The 19,089-nt window shown below is 48.6% G+C and overlaps 1 protein-coding gene across 5 annotated transcripts in view; it reads right to left on the bottom strand.

Annotated features, from left to right (window-relative positions):
* The window catches only part of BDKRB2 (bradykinin receptor B2), a 62,565-nt gene that overhangs the window by 26,454 nt on the left and 17,022 nt on the right, over positions 1-19,089 (bottom strand). For 3 of the 5 annotated variants that reach the window (XM_057732480.1, XM_057732485.1, XM_057732482.1), the window contains exon 2: positions 2,608-2,724. In XM_057732480.1, coding sequence (XP_057588463.1) covers positions 2,608-2,724 — 117 coding nt within the window. The remainder of the gene's footprint in view (positions 1-2,607; positions 2,725-19,089) is intronic. The other 2 variants (XM_057732484.1, XM_057732481.1) reach the window with 1 other exon arrangement.

Here is a 19,089-nt window from a genome sequence, read left to right as displayed (position 1 = left end):
TCCAATCCCAGCTGTGTGGTCTTGGGTAAATTGCTTGACCTTTCTGAGCTTCCACTATGTTTTCTTTGGAGTGGAGTCTTACTTTCTCCCAGACTTGCTTTGCATGGCTGTTGCAAGGTTCAAATCAAAGAGTAGGTACGAAGACACACAGAGAAGCTAAAGCACAACCCAGAGGGCGGGACTAATTGGGTACTTTCCTAGTGCTCTGCAGGGTGGATGAGGGGAGGTGGAGGTGGAGGGGCTCTTCTTGGGCAGTCTACTGTTGGGTAGGCTGTTGGGGGAGGAGAATCTGCTGATTGCCTCTGGGATTTCCCAGGAAAAGTCCTGGAGCAGCGGGCTGGCTTTAGGGGCCAGGCTGGGGATCTGTGATGAACTCATTCATTGGTGCAATTCATCTGTAAATATTTCTTGAGCGTCTTCTCTGTGCTGAGCTCCGCCTTGGCCGTAGGGATCCAGAGGGGAACACCACGTGTCCCCTACCTGCCTGAGCTCCTGACACCTGTGACCCAGTGTACGCTGAGTGCTGAGGGGTGGGAGGGGGAGCAAGGGACACAGATGGGGGGAGGGGCAGAGGTTGGAGGTGACTCTGGGGCTGGGTCTCGGAGGATTTAGAGCATGTCAACAGGGGCCAAGAAGGAGGGACGGCAGAACAGGCAGAAGGAGCAGCTTAAGCAGGGGCACAGAAGTGGAGGAGCTGCTGGCATGTTATGGCAGGTGGACTAGATGTCGCAAGGAGAGGTGGGAAGTGGCGAGTGATGGGGCTGGAGAACAGAATAAGGATGGTCTTCAGGGGGTGCTAAGAAAGTGAGGCTTTGTCCCTGAGGGCTTTAAGGAGTGAATGATGGAACTGGAAATATGCTCTGGAAAGACCCTTCTAGTGGAGGGTGGTTTTATGTGTTTATTTATTTTTCAGCTCTTTATTGGAGTATAATTGCTCTACAAAGTTGTGTTAGTTTCTGCTGTACAACAAAGTGAATCAGCTGTATGTATACCTATATCCCCATATCCCCTCCCTCTTGAGCCTCCCTCCCACCCTCCGTATCCCACCCCTCTAGATCATCATAAAGCATCGAGCTGATCTCTCTGTGCTATGCAGCAGCTTCCCACTAGCCATCTATTTTACGTTTGGTAGTGTATATATGTCAATGCTACTCTCTCACTTCATCCCAGCTTCCCCTTCCCCTCCTGTATCCTCAAGTCCGTTCTCTACGTCTGTATCTTTATTCCTGCCCTGCCACTAGGTTCATCAGTACCATTTTTTTAGATTCCATGTATATATGTTAACATACGGTGAGGGTGGTTTTAATATGTCCACAAATTCTTTGATACTCCTCCTTTCAAAGGGTGGAGTCTAATTTCTCTTCCAGTGAATGTGGCCAGACTTAGCGACTTGCTTCCCACCCATGGTGGCAGTGACAGTGTGTGACTTCCAAGACTAAAGCATAAGAGGCTCTGCAGCTTCCTCCTTGGCCTCTTGGGTTGCTTGCTTGGGATGGGGCGGGGGGCAGCTGCCATGTTGTGAGGAGACTCAAGCAGCCATGTAGAGAGGCTCCGTGGAGAGGCTCCATGGAGAGGAACCGACTTGCCATCTTGGAAGTGGATCCTCTGGCCCCAGTGAAGCCTTTAGTTAGATTCTGGCCCCCCAGCCTGAGAGTCTTCCAGCTGAGGCCCCAGACATCACAGAACAGAGACAAGCCATCCCCACTGGGCCCTAAATTCCTGACCCATGGAAACTAGCAGGCTTTGCTGCAGAGCCTCTGAAAGTAAGACCTCCTCTGCATGGTCCCCTTGGTCGAGCCTTTGGCCCATTTCCGCAGGTACAAAAAACCCTGTTTCCTCAGTGCCCCAGACTTGGGTAGCTGTCTCTCGTGGTCTAGCTCTCTAGAGACTCAATGTCACACCAGATGCTACTTGTTAATTTCCCAGCAAGGTAGTCCCTAGCCAACAGGATGGCACCTGGCCCTTCTCTGGCTCGGAGAAGCCACAGGAGTGTTAGAAGGTGGGCTGGGGAGTGCTTGACTGGGGGTTTGGGGCCCAGGTTCCATGGCCCTGGCTGAGATGGCCATCTGGTCACCTCTATAGTAGGCCACACCTGCCACAGGACCTGGAGGCCAGACCCCGCTCCCCCTTGTCTTCCTAACACTGCCCCCCTCAGAACTGACCCTCCCTTTCCTCTGCTTCCACTAGGCATCCATTCCCCCCACATTCTCTCTTTAGAGTGTCCAGACCTTCCCCAGATGTCAGCCATGTGTTGGAGACATCCTGTCTCCACGGAGACCTGGCACATCTCTGATTTCTTGTGGTGCCTTCAGAGTTTGTCTCTTCCTTTGCGCATTCATCCAGGGTTGCTCACATGTGACCACGAGGAATGTGTGCTTCTCTCCTGAACACCCCTCCTCCAAACAGAACAACGCACTCCCTCTGCCCCCGACAGGACTTTGGGGATGTGAGCACCAGCCTCACCAGCCCTTGAGAACTTTTGTCTTTGGGTGTAACATTGCCTGTTCCTTCAGGGGTTGTCCCAGAAAGGAAGGGCACACACTCCTCGGTGTTCCCCAGCTTGTCCCCTCCCCCCGCCCCATAAATCAAGGAATGCCTTTGACTCACCTGAAAGAGGCAGTGGTGGGCACGGCGTCCTCATGAATAGACTGGAACATTGGTCTCCTCCAGGCAGGGAACATATGGACTCAGAGGGGGACGTGAGTGAGGGCTTGCCCGGACTGACTGGAAGAGAAAAGATGGTCAGATGGTGGGACCGGGGACCATAAAACACATGCATTCTCCACTAGGGAAGAGAAATGGAGGCCTTCACTTAACAAATATCCATTAAGCATCCAACACACGCTGGGTGCCAGGATGCGGTGTGAGAACAGGCACAATATCTGTCCTCCAGGGGCCTTACGGTCTCATGGAGAAGCCAGACATGACTTAGTTACTAAGTTACTGAAAGCTGACGTCAGTGCTATGAAATAAAATGCAAGGTCCCGTGACAGCATGGAATGTGGGCTCCTAAACCAGCCAGGGGCAGGGGCTGAGTGGATGTTTATCATGAGACCCAAGGGTAAGCGGGAGTAAGCTGTGTGAAAGAATGGTGGTGCAGAGGAGGATGTCTGGGCAGAAGGAACAGCAGGTGCAAAGGCCCTGGGGCAGGAAGAGGCTGGGTACAAATGTGTATTAGGCCCTGGTGGCTGGATTGTGGTAGGGGTGGGGGCAGATGCTGCCCATTTTTCTAGGCACAGGGTGATGGAGACTGGAGAGGATGGATTCCAGAGGTGTTTAGGGAGGAACACCGACATGTCTGGAGCAAAATTGGACGTGGAGAGGCTAGGGATGACGGTGAGGAAGGGATCAAAGATGCTGCCACCCCCCTCCCGGTGCTGCCATCTCCTTTGAAGGGGTCGAACAGGGAGGGCTGACTGAGAGAGACAGGATCATGTGTTTAGACTTGAACCTGTTAAGTCTGAAGTGTTTAGAGACTTGCAAGTGGGTCTGGAGCTCAAGGGAGGAGGCTGGGCTGGAGGACAGTCTCGCCCTCATGCGATGGAGATGAATTAGACACAGGATCTCCAGGGTCTTCGAGCCTAATAGACACATACAGAGTGTTTCCAATCCACAGCTGTGGTCAGTGCTGCAGCGTGCTCTCAAGTTCTGAACCGGGCCCTCACCCGAGCCTCAGGGGAAGCTGGAAGCCTTTCTGCCCCATGGGGCTTGCACTGACACAGCCTCCCTCTCCCTATTGAAGTTTAACCGCACTCGCATGCAGGGAGGTAGGCATCAGCTGTATGCTTGCCTTGCAGAGGTGGAAACAAGGTGCAGAGAGGTGGGGTGACTTGTCCAAGTGCCATTGCTGGCAAGACCTGGAGGTGGGGCTGCAGCCTTCCTGGTGCCAGACCTGGAGCTCGGACCAGCAACCCCATGTGACCTCTGGCTGCTGTCTGGGAAGGGTGTGAAAAGCTGGGTGCATGTGTGTGTGTGTGTATATATGTGTGTGTGCACGTACGTGTGCATGCGTGGGTTTAGCCTCCAATCTGCCCTACCCGAGGTTTTAGTTGCTCCCCAGGCACCTGGCTTCCGGAAGCCCCACTCTCCTAATGCAGTTGTGGGAGGTGGAGATAAGTTAGCAGACAGTTCTGGAAATTTGAACATATTAGGGAAAAAAAGCTTGGGTTGGTAAGCAGAGATGAGGCCAAAGATCTTCAGTTAACATCCAGAAAAGGTTTCCCCAAACCCCCAAGCTGAGCTGAGGTCAGGATTTAGAACTTGCAAGAGATTCAACTCACAGCAAGTCCTTTTGATGTTTTTCAAGGGGGGTGCGATTAGAGGAAGGGAAGAAAGACATAGTAGCATGCTTTTCTGTGGGGTCCTCCTGGGTCCATGGAAAGAAAATTCAGCTTGGAGTTCAGAGGTCATGTGTTCAAATCATTCATTCCTCAACAGCAATTATTGAATGTTTTCCAGTGCTGGAGATTTGGCAGGGAAGCGCTTTCCCTCTCCCCATGGGGCTCCCTGTCCAGCTGAGGAACCTCAGCCTGTCTGGTGAGGTCACCGTTTCCACCAAGACAGTGACAGCACACAGCTAACCCAGGGCCTCCCAGCTCGGTCACCCTGGAGAGGTGGTGGCCCTCCCTCACTGCCCTCCGTGGTGGGTCTACATGGTTGGGTGGGTTTACATGGTGGGTGTCCAGGGATCTGGCAGGATCAGCCCAGCTGGATCCTAATTGTTTGCTAATGGCTGTCAACATTGCTCTCCTGTTCAAAACAAAGTTGAGGGCTTTTCTCTCGCAGGTGTCCAGAGAGCAGGCAATTTGAGGACCAGGGAGAAGATGGGAATCTGAGGCGACTGTAGCTTCTCTGCATCTGCCCTGGATGCTCTGTGTGGGGGAGCATCTATCACCCCCTGCTCCTCCCCCCAGCCCTGCACCAGGAGTGCGGGGACCACTTTGCTTTAAGAAACGTCCCCATGGAGCTGGTGGAATCAGGGTCCCTGACTTCAAACTATGCTACAAGGCTACAGTGATCAAGACAGTATGGTACTGGCACAAAAACAGAAATTTAGATCGATGGAACAGAATAGAGAGCCCAGACATAAACCACACACATATGGGCACCTTATCTTTGACAAAGGAAGCAAGAATATACAATGGAAAAAAGACAGCCTCTTCAGTAAGTGGTGTTTATTGCACAGTTACATATAAAGAATGAAATTAGAACACTTCCTAACACTATACACAAAAATAAACTCAAAATCGATTAAAGACCTAAATGTAAGGTCAGACACTATAAAACTCCTAGAGGAAAACATAGGCAGAACAGTCTATGGACATACATCAAAGCAAGATCCTTTTTGACCCACCTCCTAGAATAATGGAAATAAAATCAAGAATAAACAAATGGGACCTAATGAAACTTAAAAGCATTTGCACAGCGAAAGAAACCATAAACAAGACAAGAAGACAGTCCTCAGAATGGGAGAAAATATTTGCCAATGAAGCAATGGACAAAGGATTAATCTCCAAAATATACAAGCAGCTCATGCAGCTCAATATCAAAAGAGCAAATAACCCAATCCACAAATGGGCGGAAGACCTAAATAGACATTTCTCCAAAGAAGACATACAGATGGCCAACAGACACATGAAAAGATGCTCAACATCACTAATCATTAGAGAAATGCAAGTCAAAGCCACCATGAGGTATCACCTCACACCGGTCAGAATGGCCATCATCAAAAAATCTAGAAACAATAACTGCTGGAGAGGGTGCAGAGAACAGGGAACTCTCCTGCACTGTTGGTGAGAATGTAAATTGGTATAGCCATTATGGAAAACAGTATGGAGGTTCCTTAAAAAACTAAAAATAGAACTACTATATGACCCAGCAATCCCACTACTGGGCATATGCCCTGAGAAAACCATAATCTAAAAAGAAACATGTATCACAATGTTCATTGCAGCACTATTTACAATAGCCAGGACATGGAAGCAACCTAAATGCGCCTCAACAGATGAATGGATAAAGAAGATGTGACACATATATACAATGGAATATTCCTCAGCCATAAAAAGGAATGAAATTGAGTTATTTGTAGTGAGGTGGATGGACCTAGAGTCTGTCATTCAGAGCGAAGTAAGCCAGAAAGAGAAAAACAAATACCATATGCTAACTCTTATATATGGAATCTAAAAAAATGGTACTGAAGAACCCAGTGACAGGGCAAGAATAAAGATGCAGATGTAGAGAACGGACGTGAGGACACAGTGCTGGGGGGCAAGGGGAAAGCTGGGATGAAGTGAGAGAGTAGCATCGACATATATACACTACCAAATATAGTGGGATAGCTAGATAGCTCGTGGGAAGCTGCTGCCTAACACAGGGAGATCAACTCAATGATGGGTGATGACGTAGAGGGCTGGGATAGGGAAGGTGGGAAGGAGTTGCAAGAGGGAGGGGATGTGGGGATATATGTATAAATACAGCTGATTCACTTTGTTGTACAGCAGAACCTGGCACAACAGTGAAAAGCAACTATATTCCAGTAAAGAGCTTAAAAAAAAAAGGTCCCAAAGTTAATTATTCACAGTGATGTAATTGAAAATTTTAACTCAGTGGTAGAACTCCATTAGCAGAATCTGTTCCAGGGGGTACATTGGTGGCTGCCATCTGGCTTCCCGTGGGGTTTGGCCCCTGGGGGCACCAGCAGGAGGCTGAGGGAGAAGAATGAGGATGGGGTGCCAGCTCCCCGCTTCCTCCTTTGGGGGCCTCTAGGGGCTGGCTGGGCTTGGTCCCGATTCAGCTCCTGTTGGGGTCCTTTACAGCTTGATGACTGTGATTCTGACACCTGCCTCCTCCTCTTGCTGCTCAGGCCTCAGGCCTGGAGGGAGGCCTCTGCTGCACTGGCTCTGAGGCCCTGGCAGCACCCCCACACGCTGTCTGCATGCAGGAAATAGACACTCTGCTAAAATCCTCTTCATGTTAGCCAGTTTGAATGTGCCCTCACTTTCCTACTAGACCCTGACTAATATATCTTGGGATTATAAACTCAGATGTCAGAGAACTATTTAAGGGACTGGGGGCGAGGAGCTTGGTGTGGTAGGGATACTGGCACGGGGAGGGGTGGTGGTGGGCAGGTGTGCGGTACTCTGCATCTTATTTGGAGGAGTCCCCTTAGCCCTCTGGGCCTCAGTTTCCTCACTGACACAGCTGGGGGTGGGGGGATGAAACCACGTCCCTCCCAGACTCCTGTCCTCGTGGCTGGGTGTGGGTGACAGGGCGACGACTCTGCAGCTGGGCTTTCCCCTCATTTTTCAAACTGATGCTTTAGGAAAAAGCATCCACCATCCTGATTCACTTGTATTCTATCTTCTTCAGAATTTGGTGCAAGAAGACGTACTTTAAACATGTTTCCTTCTGTTGAATCACATAAACACTGGCCTTTGGTGCTGCCGAGAGTCGTTTCCACTTTAGTCTCAGAGGGCATCTATTTTGGTTCCCCAGGAACCCATGTCTGAAGGGCTCTGAGGCTGTGGCCACCCCAGGACACACAGGATCCCTTTGTCAAAGGCCAGGATTTGCCTTGTACGGAATCTCAGACCCTGTAGCCAACTCGTGCCCAGCATCTTGTGGTGGCGTGTTGGAGACGGGAGGTATGTCCCAAAGTGAGGGTTGTGGACTGGATAGTAAGTAACCTGGAGTCATTGAGCACTCCTCCGGGTCAGCCCTGGAGAACGTGTCAGGGGAGGCCGTGTGTCTTCAGCACCTCTCTGGTGTGTATAACCCACCTTTTTCCAACAAATACAGCAGGCACAGTGCCCGGGCTGCCCCCCTCCCCCCTCCAAATCTAGCTAGACTTTAACAGCATTGATTTTTTTAAAAATTTATTTATTTTATTTTCTATTTATTGGCTGCATTGGGTCTTCATTGCTGCGTGTGGGCTTTCTGTAGTTGTGGTAAGCGGGGGCTACTCTTCATTGTGGTGCACGGGCTTCTTGTTGTGGTGGCTTCTCTTGTTGCGGCGCATGGGCTCTAGGCGTGTGGGCTTCAGTAGTTGTGGCACGGGGGCTCAATAGTTGTGGCTCATGGGCTCTAGAGTGCAGGCTTGGTGGTTGTGGCTCACGGGCTTAGTTGTTCCATGGCATGTGGGATCTTCCTGGAGCAGGGCTTGAACTTGTGTCCCCTGCATTGGCAGGTGGATTCCCAACCACTGCGCCACCAGGGAAGCCCAACAGAATTGAGTTTTACAGGGTTTTGGTTTTTTTGGTGACAGATGATACTGATTTTCCATTTAAGTTGATGATATGGAGTTACCAGTTCAGAAGTGAGTTGCTGTTAAAGAAGCAGGTGTACAGGTGACACAGATGTCAGAGCCCATGCGTGCAATGACCGAATGAGGAAAACACAACCTGAGGGGTCCAGCTGGAAACTCGTGTCACAAACGGGAGGCGCAGCCCCTCGATCAGGCTGAGGGGCTCTGGAGCCAGACCTGGAATCGGGTCCCTTCCATCGGCTCATTATTTAACCTCATGGTGCCTCATTTTTCTCAGCTGTAAAATGGGGCTTAGTGTAAAAGCAGCCCCCACCTCCTAGAGCGGCTGTGAGGAGCAGATGAGTGAATACGTGTCCAATGCACGAAGCCGTGGTGAGTGTGTCCAGGATGGGCGCTGCTCCTTCCCCACCACCCAGGGGGGCCGTCTGCTTCCAGAGCCCCCCCCCACCCCCCCCCGCCATGGCCTGTTCTCCCACCTGCAGCCCCAGCTAAGATTTGCAGACACAGTTCTACAGCTGGATGGTGAGACAAGCATGTCGCTAGGACATCACCCGCCGGCTGACCCAGGGGAACCCTTGAGAGCACACAGTTCTATCCTCTGTCCGGGGTGGGGTCCCTTTTTGCCTTTTGCATCCCCTCTCACAGTGACTGCCTTGTGTGCGTGTCTGTGTGTGTGCGCGTGCGCACCTGTCCCATTATATTAAATACACCTGTCTCACTCTTCGTCCCACTCTCTGCCACGCCTCCTGCTGTGGTTTGCACATCCCCATCTCCTGGAAAACGTTTGCTCCATAAATGAGTAAAATCTCTCAGACAACCCAGCAAATTGGAGTCAAGGCCAGAGCTAGAAAGCATACAGTCTCCTGAATCCCAGCTCAGAGCCCTTTCCTGGGCATCTCCCCAAAATAAATGTTTTCCTCTAAAATCTGTTTCACATGATTGCTGAGTAAGGATGCTGTCTGTAGGCAGTTACAGAGGTAAACTTCAGGCCACAGTCAATACTGGGGGGCAGCGGGGGCTGAGTGGCCGCATGCACTGTATCAGCCTCCGTACCAGGGAGAGGTGTGGCCTGAGTACAGTTTCCAAGGGGCTTTTTCTCCTTTTCCCTGAGGAAAGGCCAGAGCTGTCTGTGGCGGGTTGGCGGGGAGGATAGGGTTCTGGGAATTCAGCCTCTGTTCCAGGAACACCTAAAGAGCTGAATCAGAAGACCCGTCAGTCTTAGACGTGCATGCGGGCCCTTCTGGCGTTTGGACGCTTTGTGGGCCTGGAATGTTTTGGAAACATTTCCAGGGGTGGGGTGGGGTGGCAGGAAGCGGGGGGAGCCTTGAGAAGTGGAGCCCCTCCCCACCCTGTTTTCTGCAGCCCAGCCCGGGGGCGTGCCTCCCTGACTGCTCACCCGCGCAGACCCCGGGGCCCTGCGGCCCCTCATCTGTTTCCTGTTTCTTAGGGTTTGCAGTGTTCTCTTGTGAACGCCTTGTTTCTTTTTCCCACATTGGGTTTTGTCGTTTGAATGAATGAATGAGCAACTGTATCTGATATCTGAACACCAATCTTTCCCCTTAAAAAAAATAACATCTCCCTTTTTGTTTTAAAAGGTAATATGACCACAGTAAAGAGCATTTAAAAATAATAGAATCTCCCAGAGTTTTATCCCCAAACAGCTCTTTTCATATCCACATTTAACCAGACTGCCATCTCCTGTAGTTTTACATAGACTATGGTATCAAGGGAATTTTTCCATGTTTTTCCACGATTATCATAAGGATGCCTTTAGGGACTTCCCTAGCGGTGCAGTGGTTAAGAATCTGCCTGCCAATGCAGGGGACATGGGTTTGATCCCTGGTCTGGGAAGATCTCACATGCCTCAGAGCAACTAAGCCCGTGCTCCACAACTGCTGAGCCAGAGCTCTAGAGCCTGTGAGCCACAACCACCGAGCCTCCGTGCTGCAACTACTGAATCCTGTGCACCTAGAGTCCCTGCTCTGCAACGAGAGAAGCCACCGCACTGAGAAGCCCTTGCACTGCAACGAAGAGTAGCCCTGCTCGCCACAATTAAAGCCCGCACCCAGCTACAAAGACCTAAAAATGCAGCCAAAAAGAAAAAAAAAAAAAAAAAAAGGATGCCTTCAAAGAATGCACTGTATTGGTTTATTGTTATTTATTAAACCACCCCTCGATTCCGATCCCTTTGTTTGCAACGTATTTCCATGGGGCTCCAGCCACAATGACCCACATCCGCTTCCCAAGGCTATTTCTTACGTTCCCACCACCTCTGCCGTTGCCGGGGCTGCCCCTTCTGCCTGAGTGCCCTTCCGCGCCCTCTACCTGGGTCGAGAGCAGCTGAGTCACCAACTCTTCCACGGACCCTCCCTCAGGTCCCTGCGATGATTGGTTTTATGTGTCAATGTGTCTAGGCTACAGCCCCCAGTTATTCGATCTAGTACTGATTAAGGTGTTGCTGTGAAGGCATTTTGTAGATGTTATTGAAGTCTCTCATCAGACTTTAAGTAAGGGAGATTATCCTCCAGTGTCTGGGTGGGCCTGACTTCATCAGTTGAAAGGCCTTAAGAGGGAAACTGGGGTTTCCCAGAAGGAGAAGGAGAAGAAGAAAAAATTCCACTTGGAAGCAGCAGCTTCAGTCCATGCCCAAGAGTTCTGGCCTGCCCCTCCTGATCACCTTTCTGGTGGTTTCTGGACTTGCCTAGCCAGCCCTGCAACCATGGAAGCCAATTCTTTGCAATAAATCTGTTAATATATCTCTCCCACTGGCTCTTTTACTCTGTTGAACACTCCCAAGCAGTGGCGTTCTCTCTCTCCTCTTCTCCCTCCTCCTTCTCTGTGACATTTATTTAGGGCAGGTCTATCAGAGATGCTTGTGTTGCGTCTTCCTTTCTCTGCTGCCTGCCTGATGCCTATTAGGTGCTCAGTAGATGATGATTGTTGACTGATAGAGGGAAGGGTGATCCTTACTGTTCTTTTTCTCCCCAGCAGACGCATCTTCAGGGTAGAGGCAAAGGGAAATGGAAGAATTTACTGTGTGCCCTGTGTGCTACATCCTTAAGACGGTACTGTGTGGTTGATACATCATTATTCCCATATACCAGGCAAGAAGGCAGAGGCTTAGCTAAGTAATCTGAGATAGTTCAAGCTCACACAGCTAGCCAGAGGCAGGGCCAAGATTCAAATCCAGGTCTGCCCGAGTTCAAACCCCCAGGCATTTCTCTTGCATCGGAGGGCTTCTCTCCTGCCTTGAAGTTCCTGGTGCAAGGCACCCCCAGGGAGCAGTTGAGGGATTAAGTGGGCTTGCAGGCCTGGCTGTCCCTGGCCTGGAGGGGGCACTGTGACTTCATTCCTCAAGGGAAGAAGTTCTGTGCAGGAGGCTGTAGGCCGGCAGCTCAGACCTGGGCTCAGCTGGCCATGAGGGGGTGGCTGGGGGATCAGCACAGGGCTAGAAATTAACAGCCCATGGGCCTCGGTCCCTGAGACATTTTGGTGATGCGGGTTTGGGGGACAGGAAATCTCAGTCTCAATCTCACCAGTCACTTGTGGTTTAGACCTTGAGTGGAGCTGCAGAGGGAAAGCCACTGTGTGTGTGTGTGTGTGTGTGTGTGTGTGTGTGTGTGTGTAGAAGTGGAAGAGCATGGGTTAGGAGTTGGAAAGACAGGGCATCTGGAGTTTCATGACTGAGATCCAACCAGATCAGAATCTCAGCTCCTACACTTACTAGCTGTGTATAACCTTGGACAAGCAGCCGAACCCCTCAGGGCCTCAGTTTCTTCGTCTGTCAAATGGGCTAACAGCACCCACTTTGTGGCGTTGCTGTGAGCATAGGAAGGTTAATGAATGAAAAGTACTTAGAACAGTGCCTGACACACTTTAAATGTTCTATATATGTCAGGGCTTCCTTCCTCTCTGCTCTGTATTACATTTGCAAACAATTTTATTGGAGAAGAGAGTTCTGCTTAAAAAGAAAACGTTCAACCTACTCCCAACCCCTCATGATAGATGGGGAAACTGAGGCTCAGAGCGATGAGGAGATGCCTAAAGCCACACAGTGAGTAAATGCCAGCCTGCAAGAAGAGCCACAGCCTGGCCTGTGTCTTCCTGGAGTGGCCTTGTAGGGGTCTGTTCCAGGCCAGAGGTGACCAGGGGTCGAGACACATTCACAGGTCTGGGGCCACTGGGGACAGAGCCCACGTGGCCATCTTAATGGTAGCACAGTTTCCTGTATCCGGCATATTCCCCTTCCTTCTCCTGCTCTGGAAACCCTTCCTCATTTATTAGGATCCTGGAATATTAGGGTGGGAAGGGCTCATGGACACTATTTCATCAGAGCCATTCATGTTACAGAAGTGGACAGGGAGGCCCACACACTGTGGACATTTTCCCAGCACACACAGTCAGTTAGTGGCAGAGCTCAACCTTGAACTCAGGTCCTGGAATTCTGGTACCTAGGCCCCCTGTTTTTCTTTCTCTCTTTTTTTTTTTATCATCATCCCACATCTGCCCCCATCCTGTGTAGAAGACAGGGCTGTGTGCTAATGTCTGATTGGGAACATGTTCAAAACCCCAAACCTCATACCCACAGCCCATGCAAAGGTGTGGTGGCCACACACCAAAACCGTAAAACAGCTGCCTTTGCGTGGTTAGAAAAATGTCCCCCTGGGAGAAAATATTTGCAAATGATACAACCGACAAGGGCTTAATTTCCAACATGTACAAACAGCTGCTACAATTCAAGAATAAAAACCAAACAACCTAATCAAAAAAAAAATGGGTGGAAGACCTAAATAGACATTTCTCCAAAGAAGACATACAGACAGCCAGTAGGCACATGAAAAGATGCTCCACATTGCTAATTATTAGAGAAATGCAAATCAAAACTGCAATGAGGTATCACCTTCCATAGTCACAATGGCCATCATCAAAAAGTCTACAATCAATGCTGGAGAGGGTGTGGAGAAAAGGGAACCCTCCGACACTGAGGGTGGGTGGGAATGTAAACTGGTGCAGCCACTGTGGACGACAGTGTAGAGGTTCCTTAAAAAATTAAAAGTAGAGTTGCCCATATGATCCAGCAACCCCACTCTTGGGCATACATCTGGAGAAAACCATAATTTGAAAAGATACATGCACCCTAATATTCATTGCAGCACTCTTTACAGTAGCCAAGACATGGGAGCAACCTAAATGTCCCATCAACAGAGAAATGGATAAAGAAGATGTGGTACATATAGACAATGGAATGTTAGCCACAAAAAGAATGAAATAATGCCATTTGCAGCAACATGGATGGACCAAGAGATTATCATGCTAAATGAAGTAAGTCAGACAGAGAAAGATGAATAAATGATATCACTTACATGTGGAATCTAAAAAATGATACAAATGAACATATTTATAAAGCAGAAATAGACTCAGACATAGAAAACAAACTTATGGTTACCAAAGGGGAAGGGGCAGGAGGGGTAAATGAGCAGTTTGGGACTAGTAGATATAAACTACTATAAATAAAATAGATGAACAACAAGCTTGTGCTGTATAGCACAGATATTTAATATTTTTAATAAACTATAACGGAAAAGAATCTGAAAAAGAATGTATATATATACATATACACATACATACATACATATATATAGTTACATATAGATAACTGAATCACTTTGCTATATACCAGAAACTAATGCAACATTGTAAATCAGTTATACTTCAATTAAAAAAATTTAAACAAAAGTAAGATGTCCTCTTCCCACTTTCCTGTACATTCTGGGGTTTTCCGTCATGAGCATGTAAATTATTTATAATGGGGGGAAATAGAAATCTTTGAAAGAGCAAAAGCAAAAACCACATAGGGTCCAGAGGGAGTGTGTTTTCCAGAAAAGCCTTTGCTGAGGAATGGCTCGGACTTGGTGAGCTGAAGATGCTCATTTCCCTGTAGACGCTCCAGCTCCCTGAAGGTCCTGGTGGCCCCGGGGGTGACCCTGGCCCAGCTGGGGCAGGAGGAGGGGACAGCTGGCCTGGGGCTTCAGCCACATGTGTGTGCCGTGACCTGTCTTCCCATCCAGACTGGTTTATAAAACACAGGGGAGGAAAACTCTGTGGAGACTCTGAGCCAACCGCAGAGAAAAATACAACCCTTCATGGCACGAAGAGGTTTGGGTCCTGCCCAAGATGTGTGCAAAACGAGTGGTGCACACCAAATTTGAGGCAAGTGGAGTTTTATCCCTTCCCGTACAGGGTCCCCACAAGATGGCCTTGGTTCCTAAGGGACTCGTACCTGTTCACCTCCCAGGAATGGCCTTCCTTGCCCATTCATTCATTCATTCATTCAACAAACTCCTATTCCCCATGTGTTTGCCATGCTCAATGTGAGATAGAGTGGGAAGGGCACAGGCACGGTGCACAGGGCAAAAAGAGTTTGGACATCAAGCCACATTCTAGTGCCATCCTTCAAAGACCATCTTAAATGTCACCTCCTCTGAGAAGCCTTCCTTCACCTCTCAGCCAGCAGAGATCCCTCCCTTGTCTGAGACCCGATAGCAAAGAAGTGGAAGGGTCCAGGGCTCTGGGTATCAGAGCCCTGGGTCCTAGTGCTGCCTCCATCACTGAGTACCAGGTGTGACCTTGGATAAATGCTTTGACAACTCTGGGACTTCATTTCCTCATTGGGAGAATGAGAAATTGTACTAGATGCTTCTGGAGACCCTTGTAGAAGCATGTTCCTAGAAGGGAAATGAGCTGCCATGGGGAAGCAGTGAGCTCCCTGTTCTGAGAAGCATGCAAGCAGAGGCAATAGGGTCAGTACATTCCATCTTCAGGGTTCATCTCCTCACTTGTTGGTATCCAAAAACTCTTATGGAGATGGGCATTATGAGTCAGTCTTAGCAAGTTTCCCTTTGCTGGGCAAAGCAGAGGTGTTTTCCTGCTTCCCTGCCTGGCTCCCTGAAGCCTCCAAGGATCCCAGCTGCTGGGCACTGGCTCCACCCTGTCAAGCCTGCCCAAGTCAAAGCCACAGTCAGGTCAACTACAATGAGGTACCACCTCACACCAGTCAGAATGGCTATTATAAAGAAGTCTACAAAGAACAAATGCTGGAGAGGGGACAGAGAAAAGGGAATCTTCCTACACTGTTGGTGGGAATGTAAGTTGACGCAGCCACTATGGAGAACAGTATGGATGTTCCTCAAAAAACTAAAAATAGAGTTCCCATATGATCCAGCAATCCCGCTCCTGGGCATATATCTGGACAAACTATAATTCAAAAAGATACATGTACCCCTATGTTCATAGCACAGCTATTTACAATAGCCAGGACATGGAGTGTCCATCAACAGATGAATAAATAAAGATGTGGTACATATATACAGTGGAATACTACTCAGCCATAAAAAAGAATGAAATAATGCCATTTGCATTCTTTCATAGATAGACCTAGAGATTATCATACTAAGTGAAGTAAGTCAGAAAGAGAAAGACAAATACATATGATATCACTTATATGTGGAATCTAAAATATGACACAGGGACTTCCCTGGTGGCACCGTTGTTAAGACTCTGCATTCCCAATGCAGGGAGTGGGGTCTGATCCCTGGTCTGGGAACTAGATCCCACATGTATGCTGCAACAAAGTGTTCTCATGCCACAACTAAGGAGCCTGCCTGCCGAAGCTAAGACTCGGCACAACCAAATAAATAAATAAATATTTTTTAAAAAGAAGCTCCTTTAAAAAAATATGATACAAATGAACTTATCTACGAAACAGACTCACAGACATAGAGAACAGACTTGTGGTTGCCAAGGAGGAGGGGGTGGTGGGGGAGGGATGGAGTGGGAGTTTGGGATTAACAGATGCAAACTATTTGGTTGGCAAAAAAGTTTGTTTAGGGTCTTCAGTAAGCTCTTCCAGAAAAATTGGAATGAACTTTTGGGCCTACCCAATATTATATATAGAATGGATGAACAAGAAGGTCCTACTGTATAGCACAGGGAAATATATTCAATATTCTGTGATAAACCACAATGGAAAAGAATATGAAAAAGAATGTTTATATACATATAACTGCATCACTTTGCTGTAGAGCAGAAATTATTGTAACAACATTGTAAATCAACTATACTTAAAAAAAAAAAAAAAGCCTTGCCTTAGCCACCTGACCGCTAGCCTCTGCGCAGTTCTGCTGTGGGAGGCTGATCTCCTTGGAATCCAGGAGTCAACCTTCGGAATTCCAGAGCTCAGATTCTGTCAGTGTTATGCCTTTTTCAGAAAAGAGTGGAAGGGGAGTGTATTTCTTAGAGTTGATCTGCAGAAGAATGCGCTTGGAATCCCCCAAGACTGGAGAAGCAGAGATGACAGGAAACGACCCTGTGTCCCTAGCTCAGGCATTCACATCATGCCTGGACGTGGAAGCCAGGCAAACCTGGGACATGTCTTAGTTTTTGTCTGGCTGGATGACCTGGGGCAGACGATGTAGGCTCTTTGTAAAATGGGCATAACCTCTCCTGAAAAGGGTGTTGTGAAGACCGGCGACAATGTGTAAAGTGCCTGCAACTTTGTTTGCACATTTCTAAGTATGTTACAGAGAAACTTCTGCATGTAGGGACTATTAGGATTATCCCTATTTTACAGATGAGCAAACTGAGGCACACACAGCCAGCAAAGTGGAGCTGGGATTTTTAAACCCAGGCGATTTGGACCAGAGCCCCAGGTTTGAATTTTTGTTTTGTTTTTTAGCTTATTATTATGGAGAGTTTTGAATATATACACAGTAGGTAGACTAGCATCATGAAACTCTACGTACCTACCACCCAGCTTCAATAATTGCCAAGTCATGGCCAACCTTGTTTCTTTCATACCAAACCCCATCCTAGCCCTCCTGTATAATTTGAAGCAAATCTCACACACCTATCACTTAACCTGTAAATCTTTCAGGGTGCATCTCTAACAGACAAGGACTCTTTTTTCAAAAAGCATAATCACATACCCATTATTCCACCTAAAAGAAATCAACAATAAATACTAGCATCAACTATCCAGGCAATGTTCTAATTTCCAATTGTCTCATAAATGTCATATAATTTTTTTTCAGTTATTTTCTTGAATTAGAATCCAAATTACTTCATGCATTGGGTTGGTTGATATGGCTGTTTTTTTTTAATCTGTAGGTTTTCCTGACATCTCTCTCACCCTGTCTTTTTGAAGAGGAAAATTAGAAACTTGCATTCAGCTAAAAATAACTCCATGCTCATTCTACTTTTGTAAAATGTGCTTGCTGCTCCAAATAAGAAAAACAAAAACAGGATGATGTAGCAATCAAATGTAACCATAGGATGTTTTGCTAAATATGGAATGTTCTGCACCTGCTCTTGTAAGTTTCTGTTTGGAAACTTCCATGCTCTGTAAACCAAGTAACCAATCTACCAGTGCTAACTGTAACCATGTGTACTGACACCTATAAAAGTAAAGCTCACCCTGAGCTTGGGGCCCAGAACTTTGGAGCATTAGCTCATCTGGGGCCCCTGGCTTATTAAACCTGAGTTCTCCAACCCTCTGAGTGTGGTGCTTGGTTTCTCGATGGACCGATTTCTGCAACATTTCTGGAGGCCCCAGCGAGATTCCAACCATGCCGGCCCCTTTAGCCGCCACACCGGTGGCTTGGCTGAATTGGAGCTAAGGAGTTCCGAGATGAACAAGGAGGCACGACACCTGACGGTATTCCAGGTTCTCTTTCAGACCAGTGCCCTAACTCTCCAGATGGCCGGGCCCTGACTGGACTCATTTGAGGCACAGACCAACTCACCAGGAACAGCCACAGAATCAGGTAAGGCCCTGGGGCACTGAACCCAGGCTGGTCCCGTCTCCAGATGGAAGAGGAGCTTGATCACCTCCTACAGTCTTCAGTAAGACCACCAGTTAGGGACCTTCCCAGAAGGGAGGCACTGTGATAAACTCTGGTCTGAATGAGTGTGTGAGTGAGCGCCCTGGTTCATCCTCGTTTCAGGGCAACTGTGTGGCTCCGTGGCCTTCATGGCTATGGAGTCCAAGTGGGCCTTAACCTGCTGTTCTGTGGTGACCTCATATGGCTCAGGGCGGTGTCTGTCTCTGGGGGACCCAGTCCCTCCCTGCGAGTCAGATCCAGGCCAGGAGTTTGCACTGGCCTGCCAAAGGTAAGAGGCACCTAAATTCCCCACAGGAACGTGGCCAGGTCGGCACCTGAATGGTCTCCTCTTTAGGGAGGGCACCCACCCTTGTTTGTTTTTGTGACACCAACACAGGGTGTTGGGGGGGGAGACAATTGATTATTGATTTGATTTAGAAATTGTGTATGTCCAAATGGCCCTTCTGCCCTAGGGCCCTCCACCAAGATTATTTTCTTAAAATTTTACGGCTCACTCTCCCCTTCTGTCAGTTGACTCTTTGAGCCGAGTTATTGAGAAATTAGGTTTTCCCCAAGAGACCTGACCCATTTGCCAGACAGATCTGTACCTCCCTCCCTCTTGGTCCCCTGGACCAGTCTGTGCAGAGCGGCACACTCTGACGTGTTCTTGTATCCTTTCGGATTCTCATTACGAGGCTGCTTTCCTTCTCTCACCTTTCCTTCACAATCCCCTGATTCCCCAAGGATTTCAGGCTCTTCTCTTAGGCGAGGGGTATGCATACTTGCTCCCTCCACCTGCTCAGTGCCCACAAGAGGGTCAATCACCCCAGACCCCCTCCGGAGCCCCACCTGAAGTTGTTCCTCCGCAAACCCCATTATAAGAGACCGCCTCCTTACAGCCCTGTCTCCCTGAGACATTTAATGATCAGGGCCCTCTTCAAAGAGGCA

The sequence above is a fragment of the Hippopotamus amphibius genome, chromosome 4, assembly GCF_030028045.1.
Source record: "Hippopotamus amphibius kiboko isolate mHipAmp2 chromosome 4, mHipAmp2.hap2, whole genome shotgun sequence".
Lineage (NCBI taxonomy): Eukaryota > Metazoa > Chordata > Mammalia > Artiodactyla > Hippopotamidae > Hippopotamus > Hippopotamus amphibius.
Note: the sequence above shows the minus strand (reverse complement) of the source record. Positions and strands in the feature narration are given on the sequence as shown.